Source organism: Lasioglossum baleicum, chromosome 1 (genome assembly GCF_051020765.1).
Source record: "Lasioglossum baleicum chromosome 1, iyLasBale1, whole genome shotgun sequence".
Classification (NCBI taxonomy): Eukaryota; Metazoa; Arthropoda; class Insecta; order Hymenoptera; family Halictidae; genus Lasioglossum; species Lasioglossum baleicum.
In genome coordinates, this window is record NC_134929.1 from 22,243,086 (window position 1) to 22,260,627 (window position 17,542).

A 17,542-nucleotide genomic window follows, 5' to 3' on the forward strand; every position below is an offset into this window, starting at 1 on the left:
ATATGACTGATACACTGATGTAGGCAAAAGCAAAAGTGTTATGTTATAGTTCGTGCACTAAGGAACCTGTCAGCCATCAGCACAGACGAGATAAATATATTTATATAGGAATCCTAACTGATCCTAACTGTTTATAAAACATATATTGTTCTTACTATTCTTTTTTTTAAATAACATACGTTGTGAGGAAATAAATACAGATTTATATTATCAACGTCTACGGAATGAGTGATATGAAGCGGAAACCTAAAATATTAGTTTTCGATTTAGGTTAGAATATCTACGTAACAATAGTTTTAATTTTAAAAAATAAGGTTTTTAATTATAAATGGTGATCCTATAGCTAAATGTAATTTCCAGATTATACTCTATGGCCGTTTTGGGTTGATACTCATGTTACTCCTCCTTTCAAAAAGTAATGAATTGTAGTATTTATGATCACATTCAATGATATTATATTAAGTTTACTTTTTAAAACAATTTTCAGAAAAGGAAATCATGTAGTAGATGCTCGTGGTCAGAACGTAAATTATTACAAACAGGTGCCTGATGTTTTGAGAAGGTTAACGGATGAAGGTTATGAACTTGGCGTTGCTTCTCGCACGTCGGAAATTTCAGGTGCTAACCAACTATTAAAGTTATTCGACTGGGAAAAATATTTCAAGTACAAAGAAATATATCCTGGCTGTAAAGTAGCTCATTTTTCCAAGTAAGTGTTATTAACGCACATTCATAAATGATAGCTACTAATTTTTATTTAAATAATTTATGTTTCCATCATCTTCTAACTGGAACGAGCTTTTTCTTTTTAGAATTCAGAAAGCTTCGGGTACGGACTATAAGGATATGATATTCTTTGACGATGAGCACAGAAATATTGTTGATGTAAGCAAACTTGGTGTTACATGTATATTTGTTAAAAGTGGTGTAACACATTCAGTTGTCGAAGATGCTTTGAAAAATTTTTAATGTTTCTTATCTTTAGGAGCTTTATTTAACAAATGAAATTTTATTTTCAACAATTTTACTATTTATACATGTAGTATAGATCCGATATAAATCTACCTCGATTTTGGACGGGCATCTGCGTCAGTAGAAGTATTCGCTTTCTGCTGGCAGAAAGAGCCGGCATCTGCTGGCGGGGTGAGCCGGCATAAGCTGACGGCAGTATGCTGGCGGCTTGGTCCTGAATTCAGTGCTGCCCTCTTAAACGAAGGCAGAATTCAGGACCGAGCTGTCAGCTTCTGCCAGGCCCAGTGCCAATCCAAACGGATTGCATTCCCTCTCCTCCTTTTCCCCTTCCACTATCCCATTCCAGCACCGTGAGCACACTCCAACGTCTCCCACCATCTCCCACTAAGACCGTAGACCACGGTTCCCGTTGCCGTAGACTGGTCTGGTTATCAGAGAGGGGGTAAACTATATTCCCCTCGATTTCCCCGTTCTGGCGGCATTGTGCCGGGCAGACCCTGCCAGCAGAATGCCATACATCTGCGTCACAATAGTATCGGCAGGGTGCGCTGTCCAAAGTCGAACAGATTCCGAGCATCCTTTGCTTCGAGCAGCGTTCTGGCAGCATAATGCAGGCTGTGCTCGATATCTGCTCGAGGCCGGCCTGGTTGACTGACATATGTACTATTTAAATATACATATAGTTTTTAACAGCAAGATCTACATATATTTTATAGAAAACATTTTTCTGTTAATAGTACACTTATATTCAAATAAAGTGAACAATATTAAATATTTTGTGTCTAAATTTGATTAATCATTGTCAAGTAATATTGTAATGGACTGTTAATAACAATGTTATTGTCAGTTCTTTGGCTAACCATATTAAAAAAAGTTCTACAAGCATATTGAGGGTCTTGAGGAGATACAATACTTAATAATTTAGTTATTTGATTATCTGATAATGACGAACATAGAAGGCTCTTTAACACATTTGTCTCGAAATTTTTAAATGGACATCCCCCTTCATACATTGGACCAGAAACACTTGCCTATAATAAGATTATAAACTAGAAGCTATATCGATGCTTTATAAATTATTTTTAAATGAGTAACACGTTACTTACACACAAGAGTTCACAATTAGCTGATCTGTAATTCTTTCTGGACCCTTCCAAACCATAAAGATGTCGAATACTATATATAAATTTGCGTTCATTTGATTGCCATTGATGTGAACAAGTGGAGGAGCACGAATGAGGTTTCGAATATTCATCTTTCCAATAGTTTATAGCATCTTCAATGTGCATTCCTCCATCTTTCAGAAAAAGGCTATAATGTAAACGGGCATAATGGCCTAGTCTATGTGTACTCCGTAATTTTCTATGCAAATGTTGCATACATAGAGGAAAATTTGTCATTTCAGTATCTATATTGTCTACAGTTATACATCCATATCCATGACTTTTCCTAAATAATTGGAAATGTATTTTTTTATATAAATAGTCAAGTCTGTCATCTTGATTTATAGTGCGTTGTGCTTTCACTTTAATACACTCCATATCTTTACGCATGTAGGTATTAAATAATGACAAGAGGACTTCTTTAAATTCAGAACAATGTACAATGGCATAACCATTACACAGCTTTACCTTTCTCTTTTTTATTAAGTCTGGCATTAATTCATACCTCACTTGGAAAAATGAAAGAAACACATTAATGTTTAAATGAATAATCTCATTAAGTTTTTGTAATATACATACCTTTAGCCTGAAATAAACTGCAGTCTTGTTTATGATCTTTTGCTACAAGATGCTTAAAGACAAATTGCTTCGAGAAAAAAATACATACATCAATCAATGTATTATTAATTACTCTTTCTTTATTTGTAAGCAACCTCAATTGACGTATAATACTTCTCAATAATCTATGTAATTGCTTAGGTAATATACAATCCAATCTGTTTCGAAATAACAGAGCTTCTCTGGTAATCCAATAATTCCATAAATCCTGCGATACCGAAGCCAATAATCTAGATTGCACGTACGGATAAATATTGAATACATATATTAATATTTTGTCACAATATTTTGTAAAAATTAAACAAATAATAATTACAATTATATGAATTAACACTTACCGTAATGAAAAATGACCTATTCTGTCGTATACTGAATTTTCTAATAAATATTCAAAGTTACCATTAAATTCATTAGTTCTAGCTTCATATAATAATTGTAGGTATTCTAATCTAGCAAAAACACATTTCTCCAAAACATGAAGTGACACTTGTCCTGTAGGAGCTTGAATATAGAACATTTTCAAATGTCCAAATTGAATTTATTGGATTTTACATTATTAAAAAGTCTTCGATTTATTGTATGAGGTTCTTATTGTATTTATGTAAATAATATATTTACACACATCTTCTATTATAATTCTAAAACTTATACATACATGCGTCAATAACTAAAAATTGAAACTAAATATGTATTGCACTTTTCATGTTCGGTTTACTTTTCATATATCAATGTAAATAAATACTTGTGAAGCAGCACTATCGCAGCAACGAGTCGTCAACGAATCAGAACGAAGACAAACATTCCATTTTCGAAGTAAATAATAGACTGATCACTGCTGATCACACGTTCTACTTTAATTCAAGCGTTTCTTCATAGAGGGTCACGAAATTTCAAGTTTCTCGCTAGTTACCACATTTTAAATCATTCGTATATAAGCACATTAATTGAAAGATGAAATCAGCGGGTTTACGAGCTGGCACAAAGGTACTTAGAAGGTACAAGTTGTGTTGTGGAGACTTAATCTAACCTAACCCCCTAAGCCCCTAGGTTGAACGATAGAGTTCTTTCTATCAATTGACTAAAAACTGGTCTGTTCGCCCTTCTTCCAGTAAAAATAAGTAAGTGTATTCTCGAAACCCTTTATTTTGCGAACGATGTTCAGGAGAACATTACATAGGAATGTAATAACAGACTCTCTGTATATATATATGTTGTTCTTACTATTCTTTTTCTTAAAAATACAGTACGTTGTGAGGAAATAAGTACAGATTTTATATTATAAACGTCTACATTAAAATTATTACGTCCATATTTAAAAGAATAAGAGTAAATTAAATATGAAGTAAAATAGAATATCCTTTTTTGTTTAAATAAGTACATTGCGAGGAAATAAATACAGTACAGATTTTATATTATCAACGTTTATACACATGAAAATTATTACGTACGTCTATATTTAAAATAATAAGAGTAAAGTATACATATGAAGGAGTAATAAAATAATATATATATATATATATATATATATATATATATATGTGTGTGTGTGTGTATTTAGGTTTTCCCTTCAAATCACGTATAAATATATATTTATTTATATATACAGAATATTACAGAATGTTATATGATGACGATTCCCCTTTCCACTCTACACTTTAACTTCGCGGTATGTACTGCGACTTTTCAACAGACTATAGCACTTTGCCCACATCCGTCATCTGATATATAGATGAAGTAATCTGGAAATACGGCATTTATCTAATTGTAAGTTGGTAAGCTTCCTACTTCTATTCCCTGTGCGCATGGCGCATGCGTGTACAAGTGTGTACACCGTGGCAAATAGCATACGGTAATGGAAACGTACCTAATTACTGGAAAACATTTTTCAATTCTATATTCCAGGAATCGTTAACGACACGGAACTGTTTTTTCTTGTGAAAAAGGTATCGTGGAAAATGTCTCGACGATCCAATACTTGAGAGAAACACTATTCACGTGTTTTCTGCCGGTTATCGTTATGTTGGCAACAGTGCGTGCGAACAGATCTATCCGTGATGACAATTTTAAGTGGTGACAGCCGCGTATGTGCCTGCTCGTTGCACACGAAGCGGCGTTCCGAATGATTTCGCTGATGGAAACCTTAATTTTTGGACACGGTGCTTGATTCGTTCATCGGAGAGCATATGGAATATTAATCGGTCCGCAGGTGAGTCATTTCCAGCAGTTCTTGTACATATTCGAAACAGATGGCCGTTGTAAATTCGGTAGCCTGACAATTCGTTAAAATGGGCAAGTGCCACTCTGACAGTTTTCCTTTTTCGTCGTTGTATTGTTAGGCACCTGTTACCAAACATTCGCGTTCGATTTTCTCGATTCACGACATATTGTTGCTTACATACATTTCGTTCAGATGAAAAGCGCCGTGATCCGACAAATTACATTAGGAGAGAACGATTAATGATGTCACGTTGAAAATATTTATTTCTTCTGTTGCGAAGTCGAATATCCTGTATTCGAATCTATTTTAAAACGAGATCAAACCAAAAACTGACACAACGTCCTAGCTGATTATCGAAATATTCATAAGAAACAATATCAGCATTCAAGCCTGGTGTTAACCAAAACATTAAAATTTCCCACATTTATCGTACAAAACGTCAAAACACATGTTTTATTCTATCTGTGAATTTATTTGCTTTCTAAATATTTGCCAATTGGTGATAATATCCACTTGGTATTCGCCTTTCAATGTTTCCTACAGCACGCTGTACAGGAAATGTAGATAAGAGACAAACAATATGTTGTTGTCGTATGTTTATTTAAGCGTATAAAAGCAAGCTTTACAAACTTGTTCTTGTTACTTTGGAGCTTACTAAATCTGTACAAGTTTACAAGTATAAATTTCAACTGATCCGTTGGTGTTAAGCACCTAAATATCAGTGAGCTAGGTACGCACGGTTAACGAGGATCATCTACAAATTCTATCCTGCAATGCTTTACTTTATCGAACAAGAGACAACAAATTTAAATGTATGTAACGTAACTAGAGTCTAGATGTAGAAGTACGAGCAGGTAATTGGTTAATTTATAAATCTGCTTGTAGAAATCAATGAAACCCGTAGAAACATTATTATAGAAGTTTCAGTTTACGAAAATCTGAAGAACCAGTGTAACTCCATTGAAATCGTGAATGTCGCGAATCAGCGGTATCCTGAAAGCCGCGAACGTTGATGTTGAAATTGAAAGAAACGATGCGGCGTTGAAACGAAGTGTAGAGAACGTACAGGAAGAAAAAGGAAGAGAGTCGCGGAAATCACGGGAATGCTTTAAAAATGATCGCGTTCCGCGACATGGTGCACAACCTCTTTCATTTCGATCGCTTTGTTCGCGCACGCATTTGGACGATTGCTTTCCACGTATACGCGTACAAATGATACAAACGATACAAGCGATACATACGTGGACGCGGTACACGCTCGCGAGGCTAGCCGCGCGTTGTGTAATCGTAACGGTAAAGCGATCAGTCATTCATCGCCACGGAACAATTAGGAAAACCATATTGTAATGATCGCGGTGAAAAAAACCGTCGCGCGCACGAGCTCCTCCTAATTGAATTAACGAGAGTACGACGAATTTCATTTCGACAGAATACGTGTAAATACAACCGGTACTTCCACGGCTCATTATTTCCCGCGTCCCTTTTCTTTCCTTTTCCTAGGCTGGAAACGCATTGTCGACGTTTCGCGATCGAATGCAAAGTTTTGCGACGGCGGTGCAACGTTATTGTGTACAGTTTCCGAGATGTTCGAGAGCCACTTCTGTATATCATTAAATTTCTGTTGCCGCTGTAATTATGATTTTAGTTCCCCTGTAAATTGGCGATGCGTACACGGAATTTCCAATTTCTTTTTCATCGATTACAGCAGCGGTTTCCAACCTGGGAAGCGCGAAAATTTTTTAATGAAAACTAAATAATATCTACACACACACACACACGCGCGCGCACACACACACACACACACACAAAAATAAATAAAATTTTTTATTATTTAAAACGTGTCATTTTAAACGTGTAAAAGTTGGAAACCGCTGGATCACAGTAACTTACTATTCGCGTAATAAAAAGAGTTGGGCCAAATTACATAGATTTGTAATAATTACGCATGAACGTAAATTGCATTGCGTAAATTGCCCATTGTGGATGTACGTACGGATTAATTTAAAAGTTATGCTGTGGAGAGAGAGCGAGAGATTCGTTTTCCATTTTAAACCGGAGCCAGTTCGATTTGTCAGGAAATAAGACACTCACCCTCGGTCTGGTCCTTTTATTTACATGTTACGAAAGAGAGGTCGGTGCGCATGTGGAGCATCCTGGCCTGCGCGGGCTCCATCGACCCTCAAACCATTTCGTACTTTCCAGTACGTGTTTGACGATCATACTGTGTCGGTTAATCGAGAAGGGAACGATAAAATCAGCGTCTATTGGCCGGTTAACCGGTGGCCCTTGTCAAGCGACCGCGCTGCCAGACTTTCGCGATCGATCGTTATCCGTGACATCGCGATTACCTTTCGCCGGTTTGCTGATTCTTTAAACTCTGAACAATTTCATCTCGTAACTCGGATCCTCATCTGATTCCGTTCGCTATTCTACCCGCCTATCTCCTTTCCAAAACAAAAAATTAATATGTTCAGAGCAATTGTACACCGTAATATCATCACATCGGAATAGACATTTTCTACATGTATTTTTGTATCCTACATACTCTGATACCGTAGGCTACTGATTATAATATTATACTGTACTGCACTGTGTACACTGTACTTACACTGCACACTGCACACTGGGTGTATCACATAACCTCTCCGACCGCCCCTGTTATTTCAGTCTCTTTGGACCACTTGACACGGTACAGAAGTGTTTTCCAATAATACGAGAAACAACAATCGTACTCCTCGTTTATAATTGTCCTAGCCAGGCGATTTCGTATTATTCTTCATTTATGCACTCTCTGAAATTCGGGTCGAAAAATTCGGAATTTGTTGTTTTATCCGTTAATACGAGTAACGATACTCGTACTCCCCGTTTATAATTATAATTGTCATTGGCAGGGGATTTTCTATTATTCTTCGTCCCTATGTACTCTGCATTCGATCGAGAATTAAGGATATTTGAAAAATTCGGAATTTGTTGTTTTATCTGTTAATAATACGAGTAACATTGTACTTCCCGTTTATAATTGTTCTTGCTAGGGGATTTTGTATTATTCTTTACCTAAGTACTCTCTGTATTCGGGATAGTGTTCCTTTTCGAGAATTTCTCGAGAAATTTTATAATTTGTTATTTCTCATTTCTCGAGAAATTACAGTATTTTTCGAGAAATTTAAATCTAGGAAAATTCTTATGTATCTCATTTATTTCATAACATATTTTCGGAAATGAACAAATACATATACATATGTATCCTACCCCATCAGTCAAAATATGCTACATTTTAATGTAGGTATTTAAATATCTCTGTTACTTGTGATTGTACGAAAAAATGTCAGAGGAGAAATTTGCACTGTTCAATAAGGTGAATATAAATTTTTTGGAAATCATATTTCGAAATTCCAAGGTCATCGTTATCTTTACTTAAAGGAGGTCATATCACACTATCCAACAAATTTCATCTTTTTTTATGTTCCCTAATTACTGTTGGGTCCTTCTTATAGAGTTTTTTGCGCTGATTCCGAATCTGTCCTTAATTTTTCTTCTATACGCACAGTTTTTGAGGAACATGGCTTTGAAAAAAAACATATTTTTCAACTTTAAACAAATATTGTGATGTTATTATAAAAGATATTGAATTGTTGGTTGCAGCAAAAGATTCTGTAGACTTTCCCGAATACAGTTATATCGAATATTAATACATTATGATTGTTTAATGAATGTTTAAACATGTTTAAACAATCATTAAAGACGGAGAGACACTACTTTTGCACCAATTTTTGCGGATATTCTTGAATTTATCTAAAAAAATAAGGGTCCAGCGGAAAATCGAACTACACCACGCGAAAGAGCAGACTTTTATCTTGAGAAACCACCCTTAATGTATTAATATTGGATAACGCTGTATTCGGGAAAGTCTACAGAATCTTTTGCTATAAGGAACAATTCAATATCTTTTATAATAACACCACAATATTTGTTTAAAGTTGAAAAATATGTTTTTTTTTTAAGCCATGTTCCTCAAAAACTGTGCGTATAGAAGAAAAATTAAAAACAGATTCGGAATCAGCGCGAAAAACACTATATGAACCACCCAACAGTAGTTGTGGAACGGTGTTGGACAGTGTAATTATTCTATATTGCTATTCAGAAAAAAGACAAATCCAACGATGTGCCATTTTCCATAGTTAAAGCGGATTTCACAATTTTCAAAATTTTCAATTTAAGTGCGCCACGTCATCCTTTTATCCGATCGATCTCAAACTATGCACAAATTTTTTTCTCACCTAAAGGAACAATACTGAATAGTTGCGTGGATTGTATCTCGATAAAAATGTTTCTCCAAGTATAGCTTAGGGCCACCCTAATGTACATATTGGACAGGAATAAACATTGAGTTAATGTTCTTTGCGGTTTCGATAAATATTATCAACGATAATCCAAATATAAGTTTTCCAATATTTTTTTATTTCATTAAAAATTCTCGAGAATTCTCGAGAAATATAGCCTCATTTCTCGAGAAATGAAAAATGTTGAGAAATCAGGAACACTAATTCGGGTCGAAAATTCGGAATTTGTTGTTTGTCGTTTTATCCGTTAATAATACTAGTAACATCAATCGTACTCCCCGTTTATAATTGTCCTTGGCAGGGGATTTTGTATTATTCTTCATCTATGTACTATCTGCATTCGATCGAGAATTAAGGATATGTAAAATTCTGAATTTGTTGTTTTATCCGTTAGATTTTATACGTGAAGGTTGATACGCGAGTAGTCCGTGGTATCATATGATCCGAAATGTGTCGAAGCGAATGTAGAGCGTGAGAACTTGGACGATTTCGACTAAAAAAAAAAAATGAGATAAATGGATAAACGGGGGACAAATCGAAAAATCTGTGAATTGTTAGCGGTTGTATTCGATCAAGTTCAGGGGTTGGTTAATCCGTGCTTATCGCCCGACGGACTTTAAATTCCACGGGAATTCAGGCTACATACCAAGAAACGTAAATTATCCTATCTCGTGCAGCCGGTGCACGGCGCATAAGCCGCGAGTGTTTCGCGCCTGCACTCGTTCGCCTACTCTTTCGTTCGCTAATTCATTCGCACGCGCTAATTGCTTGGCTTTCTTCTCGACCTTTCGTCATCTGTTACGCGTCTATATGCGTTCGAGCGACTCGAATTTAGTCCCGTAATTATTGGATAATTAAACATGTATTTAAGGATGTTCTGGGGGTATATAAAAACGCAACAAAATTTTGGAAAATTTGACAAGATATAATTCTTACTAAATTAATGCAATTACCAAAGTTTGGGTTCGATTCACTGCACCGTTTAAGAATTATAGCAACTTAAAGTTTGCACATTTTAACACGTCTTCTTATGGAGAATTCATAAAATTCCACTTCAAACCCTATTTAAACCTTGAAAAAACGCAACTAGAAACTCCAGTTTTTTTTTATATATAGTAAAAACTATGTAATTAATTATGTTCATAATTTATTAGGATTCACGGAAACAGTTACAGAGCAAAAAATTATAAACTGTTACAAAACGTCAAATTTATCGTGTTGTCCTTCTCACTAGCTTGGAAACGTGACAACTGTGTAGACCAGTGGTCCCCAACCCCCGGTCCGTCGATCAAATGGTACCGGGCCGCCCAAGGAATATTAAATCCCATTAAATTAAAATTATTAAATCAAAACAATCTAAAATATAAACAATCAACGTCCCCTCCCCCTCCTCAGCCGGCCGCGGTAAAATTATCAAACGGTGACCGGTCCGCGGCGATAGAAAGGTTGAGGAGCACTGGTGTAGACGACTGAATATAGCTACAATCAGAGGGTACAATTATTCGTAATTTTTATAATATGAAGGCAATTTGATTAAAAAATAAATATAACATGAAATACTAATTTCACACTATTTTCATACTAATAGAACATAACATGAAATTCACTAATTAAACGAGGGCATTTTAAATTAATCTATTTTTTTAATGCAAAATATACTCATGAATGGCTTTCATTGCCAATATATTCATGGATTTCGAATTTCTTGTACTTTTGTTTCCCATTATACCTCCAGAACATCCTTAACATTGGATAATACGTATCCCCACACGCACGCACACACACACACACACACACCCTTATAATATATATTATATATTATATATATTGTATATTATAAAATATTATCGGTTATTCGTATACCGCTCGACGAGAGGATAGCATTCTCGAAAGAGAGTACATATACGTACACTCCCGTCCATAAATCACCGGACACTTACTTATCTTCAACAAAATAGTAATTACAGAATTCAAGCTTCCAGCTTGATTTTATTGTTGCATTTTGATGAAATGTAGCTATTATAAAATTAAATATACATATACAGTGGGTGTACAAAGTATTCGTGTACCTTTTAAAAACTAATAACTTTTTTGTGATTGTACCAAACGACCTGATTGTTTATAATCAATTAGAAGCATCGGTTTACGAGATGATATGCAAAACAGATTTTCCAAAAATTATAATTTACAAGGTTACATGCAAAAATAAAGAAGGGATTTTTTAAAACTTTTTTATTTGGGCCCACAATGAAAATTTAAAATATATGTTAGTTATACATATGCTGAAAATTTCATCGGAATCGATTAACATACACACGAGCTACAAGCGGTTAAAAATTGTGAAAAATTAATTTTACACCACTTTTGATCAATTGCTTAAAATCCACAGAATCGCACATCTTTCGATCTGTGTCGTTTTTTCCTGCGTCAACCGATCTCGATGAAATTTTCAGCATGTGTATAACTAACGTAGATCTACAAAACATATACAGGGTATCCCGAATTTAAATGGCAAAACGTCAGGAGCGTGTTGGGGACCGAAAAACTAAGACAAAAAAGTCTTTTAGAGATTTGCTCGTTTTTGCTTCGTTTTGTCAGTTGCTCTCTTGAGTTGTTGTATACACTTGTATTTGTGAAAAAAAAGAAATAGAAAACGAGAATAGAATAGATGATAACGTAAATAAAATGTGAATAAATAAGTACAAAAATGAAAACTTGTTTTGTTTGTTTTTTCGCGATTTTCTCCAAAACGAAGCAAAAACGAGCAAATCTCTAAAAGACTTTTTGTCTTACAATTAGTTTTTCGATCCCCTACACGCTTCCGAAGTTTTTCCATTTAAATTCGGGACACCCTGTATATTTTAAATTTTCATTAAGGGCCGAAATAAAAAAGTTTTAAAAAATGCCTTTTTTATTTTTGCATGTAACCTCGTAAATTATAATTTTTTGAAAATCTTTTTGGCATATCATCTTGTAAACCAATGCTTCTAATTGATTATAAAAAAATCAGGTCGTTTGGTACAATTATAAAAAAGTTATTAGTTTTTAAAAGGTGTACGAATACTTTGCACGCTCACTGTAAATATACTATTTGTGAATAAATGTTGGATAAGAGATCGAGAAATTGTGAGATGATTATGGACAGCGCTCTGGAAGCCAAATGAGAAAACAATTACCCCGCTTAACTCTTAAAAATTAGAAAATATAAAGATAATAATTAAAATTTAGAAAATATTGGATATTTAGGCCAGATTTGACTTACATGTTCTCTACATTAGAACAAATTAGTAAGTACCATTTTCTTTTCATAACATAGGTCCTTTAATAACAACAAGTCGTCTGCATCCAAGTTTGAGTAAGTGTCCGGTGACTTATGGACGGGAGTGTACGTACTTCGGAAATTTGGAAAGTTTTCGCGAAAAGAATTTCCGCGATCCTGCAATTAGTCGAGTACCGATTTCCGCAGTTCGATCGAGATCAGATCGAGCGAGAGAATTCGAGCGGCGTGTAGCGTCGAATATCCAGAAATGTGTCTCTCCGCGGAAGTCGAAATAGTTTCCCGGAAAATTGCCGGAGTATTAGGGGCCGCGACGCGTAACGTCCGTTCGCGGAAGAATCGAATGTAATCGTGGAACTAGGGAACTATACACGACCAGGCAGGCTCTGACTAGTTTTCCGTTATCGAAAGTTTCGCGAGCGACCGAGGAGCGAACAATTTCTCGATGGTTCTTCGTGGCCTGCTGGCACCAGCGGCGGCGCGATGGACACGAAATAAAACCTCGAAAAGGTAGAATGAACACGTTAATTGAGGTTTAACGAACTTCGAACAGCGTTAAGAGAGAAAGGAAAGAGGAGGAGGGGGGAGGAGCAGAAGGAGGACCGTGTAACGCCTAACGAACGTGTTCATCGAGACTTTTCAGAATTCGTTGGGGGTCGAAGAGCGCGAGCATATTCTTAAACTTTAATTGGACTTTGATGATCTCTTGTCCACGCTCCGGCTTCCACTTCCGCTTCTCTTCCAGCTTGTTAATTTTCCGATGTAGTGTGCGCTATTCGATGAAATTTGTTTAATGTAGAGAATTTTGTTCGTGTAGTAATACGCGCAACATCAAAGCGCATCGTTTCTCGGAGGTGAGAGGCCCGTAGACGACGACGACGACGACGACGTTATCCGTTGATCTCTTTCGTCGCGCCGCGCCGCGCCGCGTGGAAAATCATTTCATTGCAATGGAAGAAACACACGCTTTCTTTTCTTCCGTAATATACATATGTAGTTCGAAGATAATCTGAAGCGGGACCGATTGTTTCAGGGTCGAGGAGAACGGTGAAACAACCGGACAGTTGGGATTGTCGCGTTATGGACCGCAGGTGATGAGCGCGTTGTGTTTATGCACCACTGTACAGCACCAGTCCGCTCAGAACAAGAACCAGGTTAGCAAAATACTTCCCAGCTTGCCACCGGTTCCATCCGAGGAAGAGAGGATAACTGCGACGCAGGAAATATCTACCGACGAGCTGGCTCTATTAGCTAAGCTGGAGGAAGCCAATAGGTGAATTATCGTGCTGATCAACCTAAACCGTGTTCGTCGCTGCATGTGCGAACGAAACGAAACCAGGCTTTCAACATTCAAGCATTCTCCCTCTTCTTTTTTTCTTTATTTTACTGCTATTACCATTGCCGTTACCGTTAGTGTTATAAAATCTATTAGAGAATCATCCGGTCTCTTCTAGTGATTCGACTAACGCGTAGCAGTTAGCATTTGTACTAATCGAGATTTCATTCCTCCCACTAATCAGTTTGAAGATTAGACTAATCGTATTACTATATACATATATAGGGTAAGTCTCGTAACGCGACGATCTCAAATAACTCGTAAGTTATTTGTTGTACAAAAAATGTTCAAACAAATGTTGCATAGTTCCTAGGGGACATACAGTGCTGCAATCTGATTTTTGTTACTTTGATTTTTTATCAAGATATGAAGGTCACCTTCAGTTTTTCAAATAGAATGCTCAATATTTTTGCTCGAACTCGGACGAAGCACAAAATTCTGCGTGAAAACGTATTGACCTTCGTATATCATAAATCTAATAGTTAACGAGATATTATCGATATAATTTCCCAGATGTATACAGTAAATCAGGGGTGGCCAACCTTCTGCATACCATGCGTAAATTTTTTTCACATACGAGTTCAGATGCGCCATACAACTTAAGCAGTTTTTCTAGCTTCTTACGTTCATCGCTGCGGTTGGAAAATAGGGATAGGATCTGCTTCGGTCAGGGGAGGAAAAGAGATAACTCAATTACGCAACTAAATTAATTAACTTACGCTAGTTGAAAATCTACAATCTACAATAGTGAGAAATGATCTTTTGGGCGAGAGGGCGATCGCTGTCTTGAACACTGCAATTCCCATCCTATAATTGTAAACTGTCAAAAAATTGCGACGAATTGTTGAGTAAGAAGGCTGTATAAATTCAACTGAGAGCTATCAGGTGTTGAAAATATGGAGATGGATTCAGTTATGTCGCTTACTACAAAAAAATAAGTATACACGCAAGGATCCAACGCGACACTTGTAATCATCCAATGCGCCACAGGTTGGCCACCCCTGCAGTAAATCCTCTACAAACGCAAAAACCTTGGGGGATTCGTTTGCATTTATCGTAGTCGGGACACTATTTTTTTGAGCCTCAAAGGCCGAGCCGAACATAGAAAAGAACGGCGCGTGTAAAGAGAGACCGCGCGCGGCCGAAGCGACTGCGACTCTCCGCGTCGCATTACATAGTAGTGGTTCACACTGATATACCCGAGCCGAGATCAGGTTACTAAAGTGGAGGGGATATTTTTTTTTGCATTTAGCGTGTACGGCCTTTTTGCGTTTATAGAGCATTTACTGTATGTAATAGCTATTACAGTAAAAGCTCCTTCGTTGTCCACGATCGTTGTTCAGTGCCTACCCACTCCACTGCCTGTCAACGCCGAGTCGCTCCGCAGGGCGGCGATGATTGACGTCGGCTCGGGTATATCGGTGTGAACACCACACATTGACTCGAGTGAATCGAATATTCAAACTTCTTAATTTTCATTATTCCTTTATGGGACTTTCACTAGCTTATTTCTGGCATTTCTCTGATTAAAATGACACCAAACACGATATAATTTCAACTGTGTTTAGTGGTTTAATCGACGATAAAAGTTTCGGGCGCAAGTTTCTTTGAACTGTGCCGGCGACTGTCCGCGTCTCTTCTTTCCCATATACTGTTCTTCGTTGCGTTCAAAACTGCCATCGTCGATTAAACCGCTAAATACAGTTGAAATTATATCGTGTTTGGTGTCATTGTAATCAGAAAAAAGCCAGAAATAAGTTGGTGAAAGTCCCATAAAAAAATAATGAAAAATAAAGAAGTTTTGTAATTCAATTAGTAGTGGTTCACACCGGTATACCCGAGCCGAGATCAATCATCGCCGCCCTGCGGCGTTAGTCGTCAGTGGAGTGAGTAGGCGGTCCGGTCGCTGAGAAATAACGCGACTTTACTGTATTTGAGATCGTCACGTTACGAGACTCACCCTGTATAATTACATATAATTGAAATATAATCGATGTAATTGAACAGGCTTATCGAATCGGGTGCAAAATCGTTGAACTCGCTACAGAGCAATCACAGTAGGAAAGGTTCGGACACATCGCAAGTGTCTGTGGCGTCGGGGGGCAGCGGAGGAAACGGCGATGCTGCGCCCCGACGCCACGCTACTGTCGACGGTGAAGAAAATACATGGACTCTGTGGGGTCATATCGTCGCGGATTGGGATTATCATTGGAAGAAGAGGAAAGAGTTCGTCAAGGAGTTGGTACGTCAAGGAATACCTCACCATTTTAGGTAACGAACCGTTTCAATCATCTTATAATTTAGACTTCGATCGGTAAATGGTGTGAAGCAGCGGTTTCCAACCTTTATACTACTACGACTTCCCGAAAAAAATTTATTTATTTAGATAATTAAAAATTTAATTAGACTGCGGAGATCTTTATGTAATTATCGCTGTTGAAAATTTCCAAAAAATGCTAGGATATAACATATGACAGAATTTAGTACGATTCCAATTGATATCAGATCGAAAAAGGCTACTACCACAGAAGATAAGATTTTATTTGATTAGAGTTTCTTCAAATTCGTGTACAAAAATTTCAAATTGCATAAGCAACCGCAGTCTAAAAACTGTGAAGTTTTAATTTTCTATTCAAAAATTTTGGCACCTCCCCGGCAATAGTCCGCGCCTCTCCCGGGTTAGAAACCGCTGGTGTAAAGCTTGAACCAAGCGAGATCGTTGATCGTTCGATTCGTGTCTATGATTGCAGAGGCATTGTTTGGCAACTGCTGAGCGGTGCTCACGACTCTCCCGTTAAAAAGCAATTTGCCGAGTACATCAAAGCCACGTCGGCGTGCGAAAGGATAATCAGAAGGGACATAGCGAGGACGTATCCCGAGCATGATTTTTTTAAGGAGAAAGACGGACTCGGTCAAGAGAGTCTGTTCAACGTAATGAAAGCGTACAGTCTTCACGATCGTGAAGTGGGATACTGTCAAGGTTCGGGATTTATCGTAGGATTGCTCCTGATGCAGGTACTCTTTGATACTTGACAACCAGACAGGGATATTTAAATACAATATATATAGTATATATTATGTATATCGTACGTACATCAAAGAATATGGAAAAGTTCAAAGAACAGACACCTTGATACGTCGACACTGTTCAAAATTAAATAGGTATTCGATATATTGTTACAGCAAATGCCGGAAGAGGAAGCTTTCGCTGTACTGGTAGCACTTATGCAAGAGTATCGTTTGCGAGATATGTTCAAGCCGAGTATGGCCGAGTTAGGGGTGTGCATGTATCAGCTAGAACATTTAGTCGCTGACACGCATCCCGAGTTACACGCTCATTTCATGGCTCAAGGTTTTCATACCTCAATGTACGCATCATCTTGGTTCCTTACGCTTTTTACCACAGCGCTGAGCCTGCCACTGGCCTGTCGCATTTTTGACGTCTTTCTATCCGAGGGCATGGAGATTATTTTCAAAGTTGCACTGGCCATGCTGCATTTAGGCAAAGAAGATCTATTGAGCTTGGACATGGAGGGCATGTTGAAGGTAACACTCGTTCGTTATCTTATTACTAGACTGCGGATCTTCGTGCAAAATAAAGATTGTCTGCATCGATTG

At 37.1% G+C, this 17,542-nt stretch overlaps 3 protein-coding genes across 11 annotated transcripts in view; 2 read left to right on the forward strand and 1 right to left on the reverse strand.

The window, feature by feature from the left end:
- The first annotated feature begins 25 nt into the window (after window positions 1-25).
- On the forward strand, window positions 26-3,838 carry LOC143208373 (magnesium-dependent phosphatase 1). The gene is made up of 4 exons (XM_076422785.1): window positions 26-270; window positions 361-415; window positions 488-709; window positions 813-3,838. The coding sequence occupies exons 1-4, from the start codon at window positions 225-227 to the stop codon at window positions 967-969; spliced, it is 480 nt and encodes a 159-aa protein (XP_076278900.1). The 5' UTR covers window positions 26-224; the 3' UTR covers window positions 970-3,838.
- On the reverse strand, window positions 1,420-3,991 carry LOC143208303 (uncharacterized). 2 transcript variants are annotated; one of them, XM_076422619.1, is made up of 4 exons: window positions 3,092-3,991; window positions 2,715-2,983; window positions 2,079-2,644; window positions 1,420-1,635 (listed from the first exon to the last, which is right to left on the reverse strand). In XM_076422619.1, exons 1-4 carry the CDS (start codon window positions 3,268-3,270, stop codon window positions 1,420-1,422), a joined length of 1,230 nt encoding a protein of 409 aa, XP_076278734.1. In that variant the 5' UTR covers window positions 3,271-3,991. The 2 variants fall into 2 exon arrangements, with proteins under 2 accessions (XP_076278734.1, XP_076278723.1); XM_076422608.1 differs by lacking the exon at window positions 1,420-1,635 and adding an exon at window positions 1,687-2,003 and having other exon boundaries at window positions 3,092-3,988.
- Window positions 3,992-4,670: 679 nt separating this feature from the next.
- Window positions 4,671-17,542, forward strand: part of Evi5 (ecotropic viral integration site 5) — a 38,478-nt gene continuing 25,606 nt past the window's right edge. For 4 of the 8 annotated variants that reach the window (XR_013008855.1, XR_013008853.1, XM_076422339.1 and 1 more), the window contains exons 1-5: window positions 13,000-13,098; window positions 13,622-13,861; window positions 15,932-16,195; window positions 16,675-16,939; window positions 17,108-17,470. Coding sequence is in view for 6 of the 8 variants with exons in the window: in XM_076422339.1 (XP_076278454.1) it covers window positions 13,034-13,098; window positions 13,622-13,861; window positions 15,932-16,195; window positions 16,675-16,939; window positions 17,108-17,470 (1,197 nt within the window). In the remaining 2 variants the exon portion in view is untranslated. Of the gene's footprint in view, window positions 4,960-5,013; window positions 7,526-8,992; window positions 10,151-12,777; window positions 13,099-13,621; window positions 13,862-15,931; window positions 16,196-16,674; window positions 16,940-17,107; window positions 17,471-17,542 lie in introns of those variants that run through there. The other 4 variants (XM_076422352.1, XM_076422368.1, XM_076422361.1 and 1 more) reach the window with 4 other exon arrangements.

What these genes read in the sequence shown, in the direction of transcription:
- LOC143208373 (XM_076422785.1), top strand. Translation starts at nt 225, where the DNA reads ATGAGTGATATGAAGCGGAAACCTAAAATATTAGTTTTCGATTTAG. An exon ending in AATATTAGTTTTCGATTTAG is followed by an intron (nt 271 to 360) that starts GTTAGAATATCT and finishes TGTAATTTCCAG; the next exon opens with ATTATACTCTATGGCCGTTT. An exon ending in AAAGTAGCTCATTTTTCCAA is followed by an intron (nt 710 to 812) that starts GTAAGTGTTATT and finishes TTTTCTTTTTAG; the next exon opens with AATTCAGAAAGCTTCGGGTA.
- LOC143208303 (XM_076422608.1), bottom strand. Translation starts at nt 3,270, where the DNA reads ATGTTCTATATTCAAGCTCCTACAGGACAAGTGTCACTTCATGTTTTG. An exon ending in ATAGGTCATTTTTCATTACG is followed by an intron (nt 2,984 to 3,091) that starts GTAAGTGTTAAT and finishes CGTGCAATCTAG; the next exon opens with ATTATTGGCTTCGGTATCGC. An exon ending in CAGTTTATTTCAGGCTAAAG is followed by an intron (nt 2,645 to 2,714) that starts GTATGTATATTA and finishes CATTTTTCCAAG; the next exon opens with TGAGGTATGAATTAATGCCA.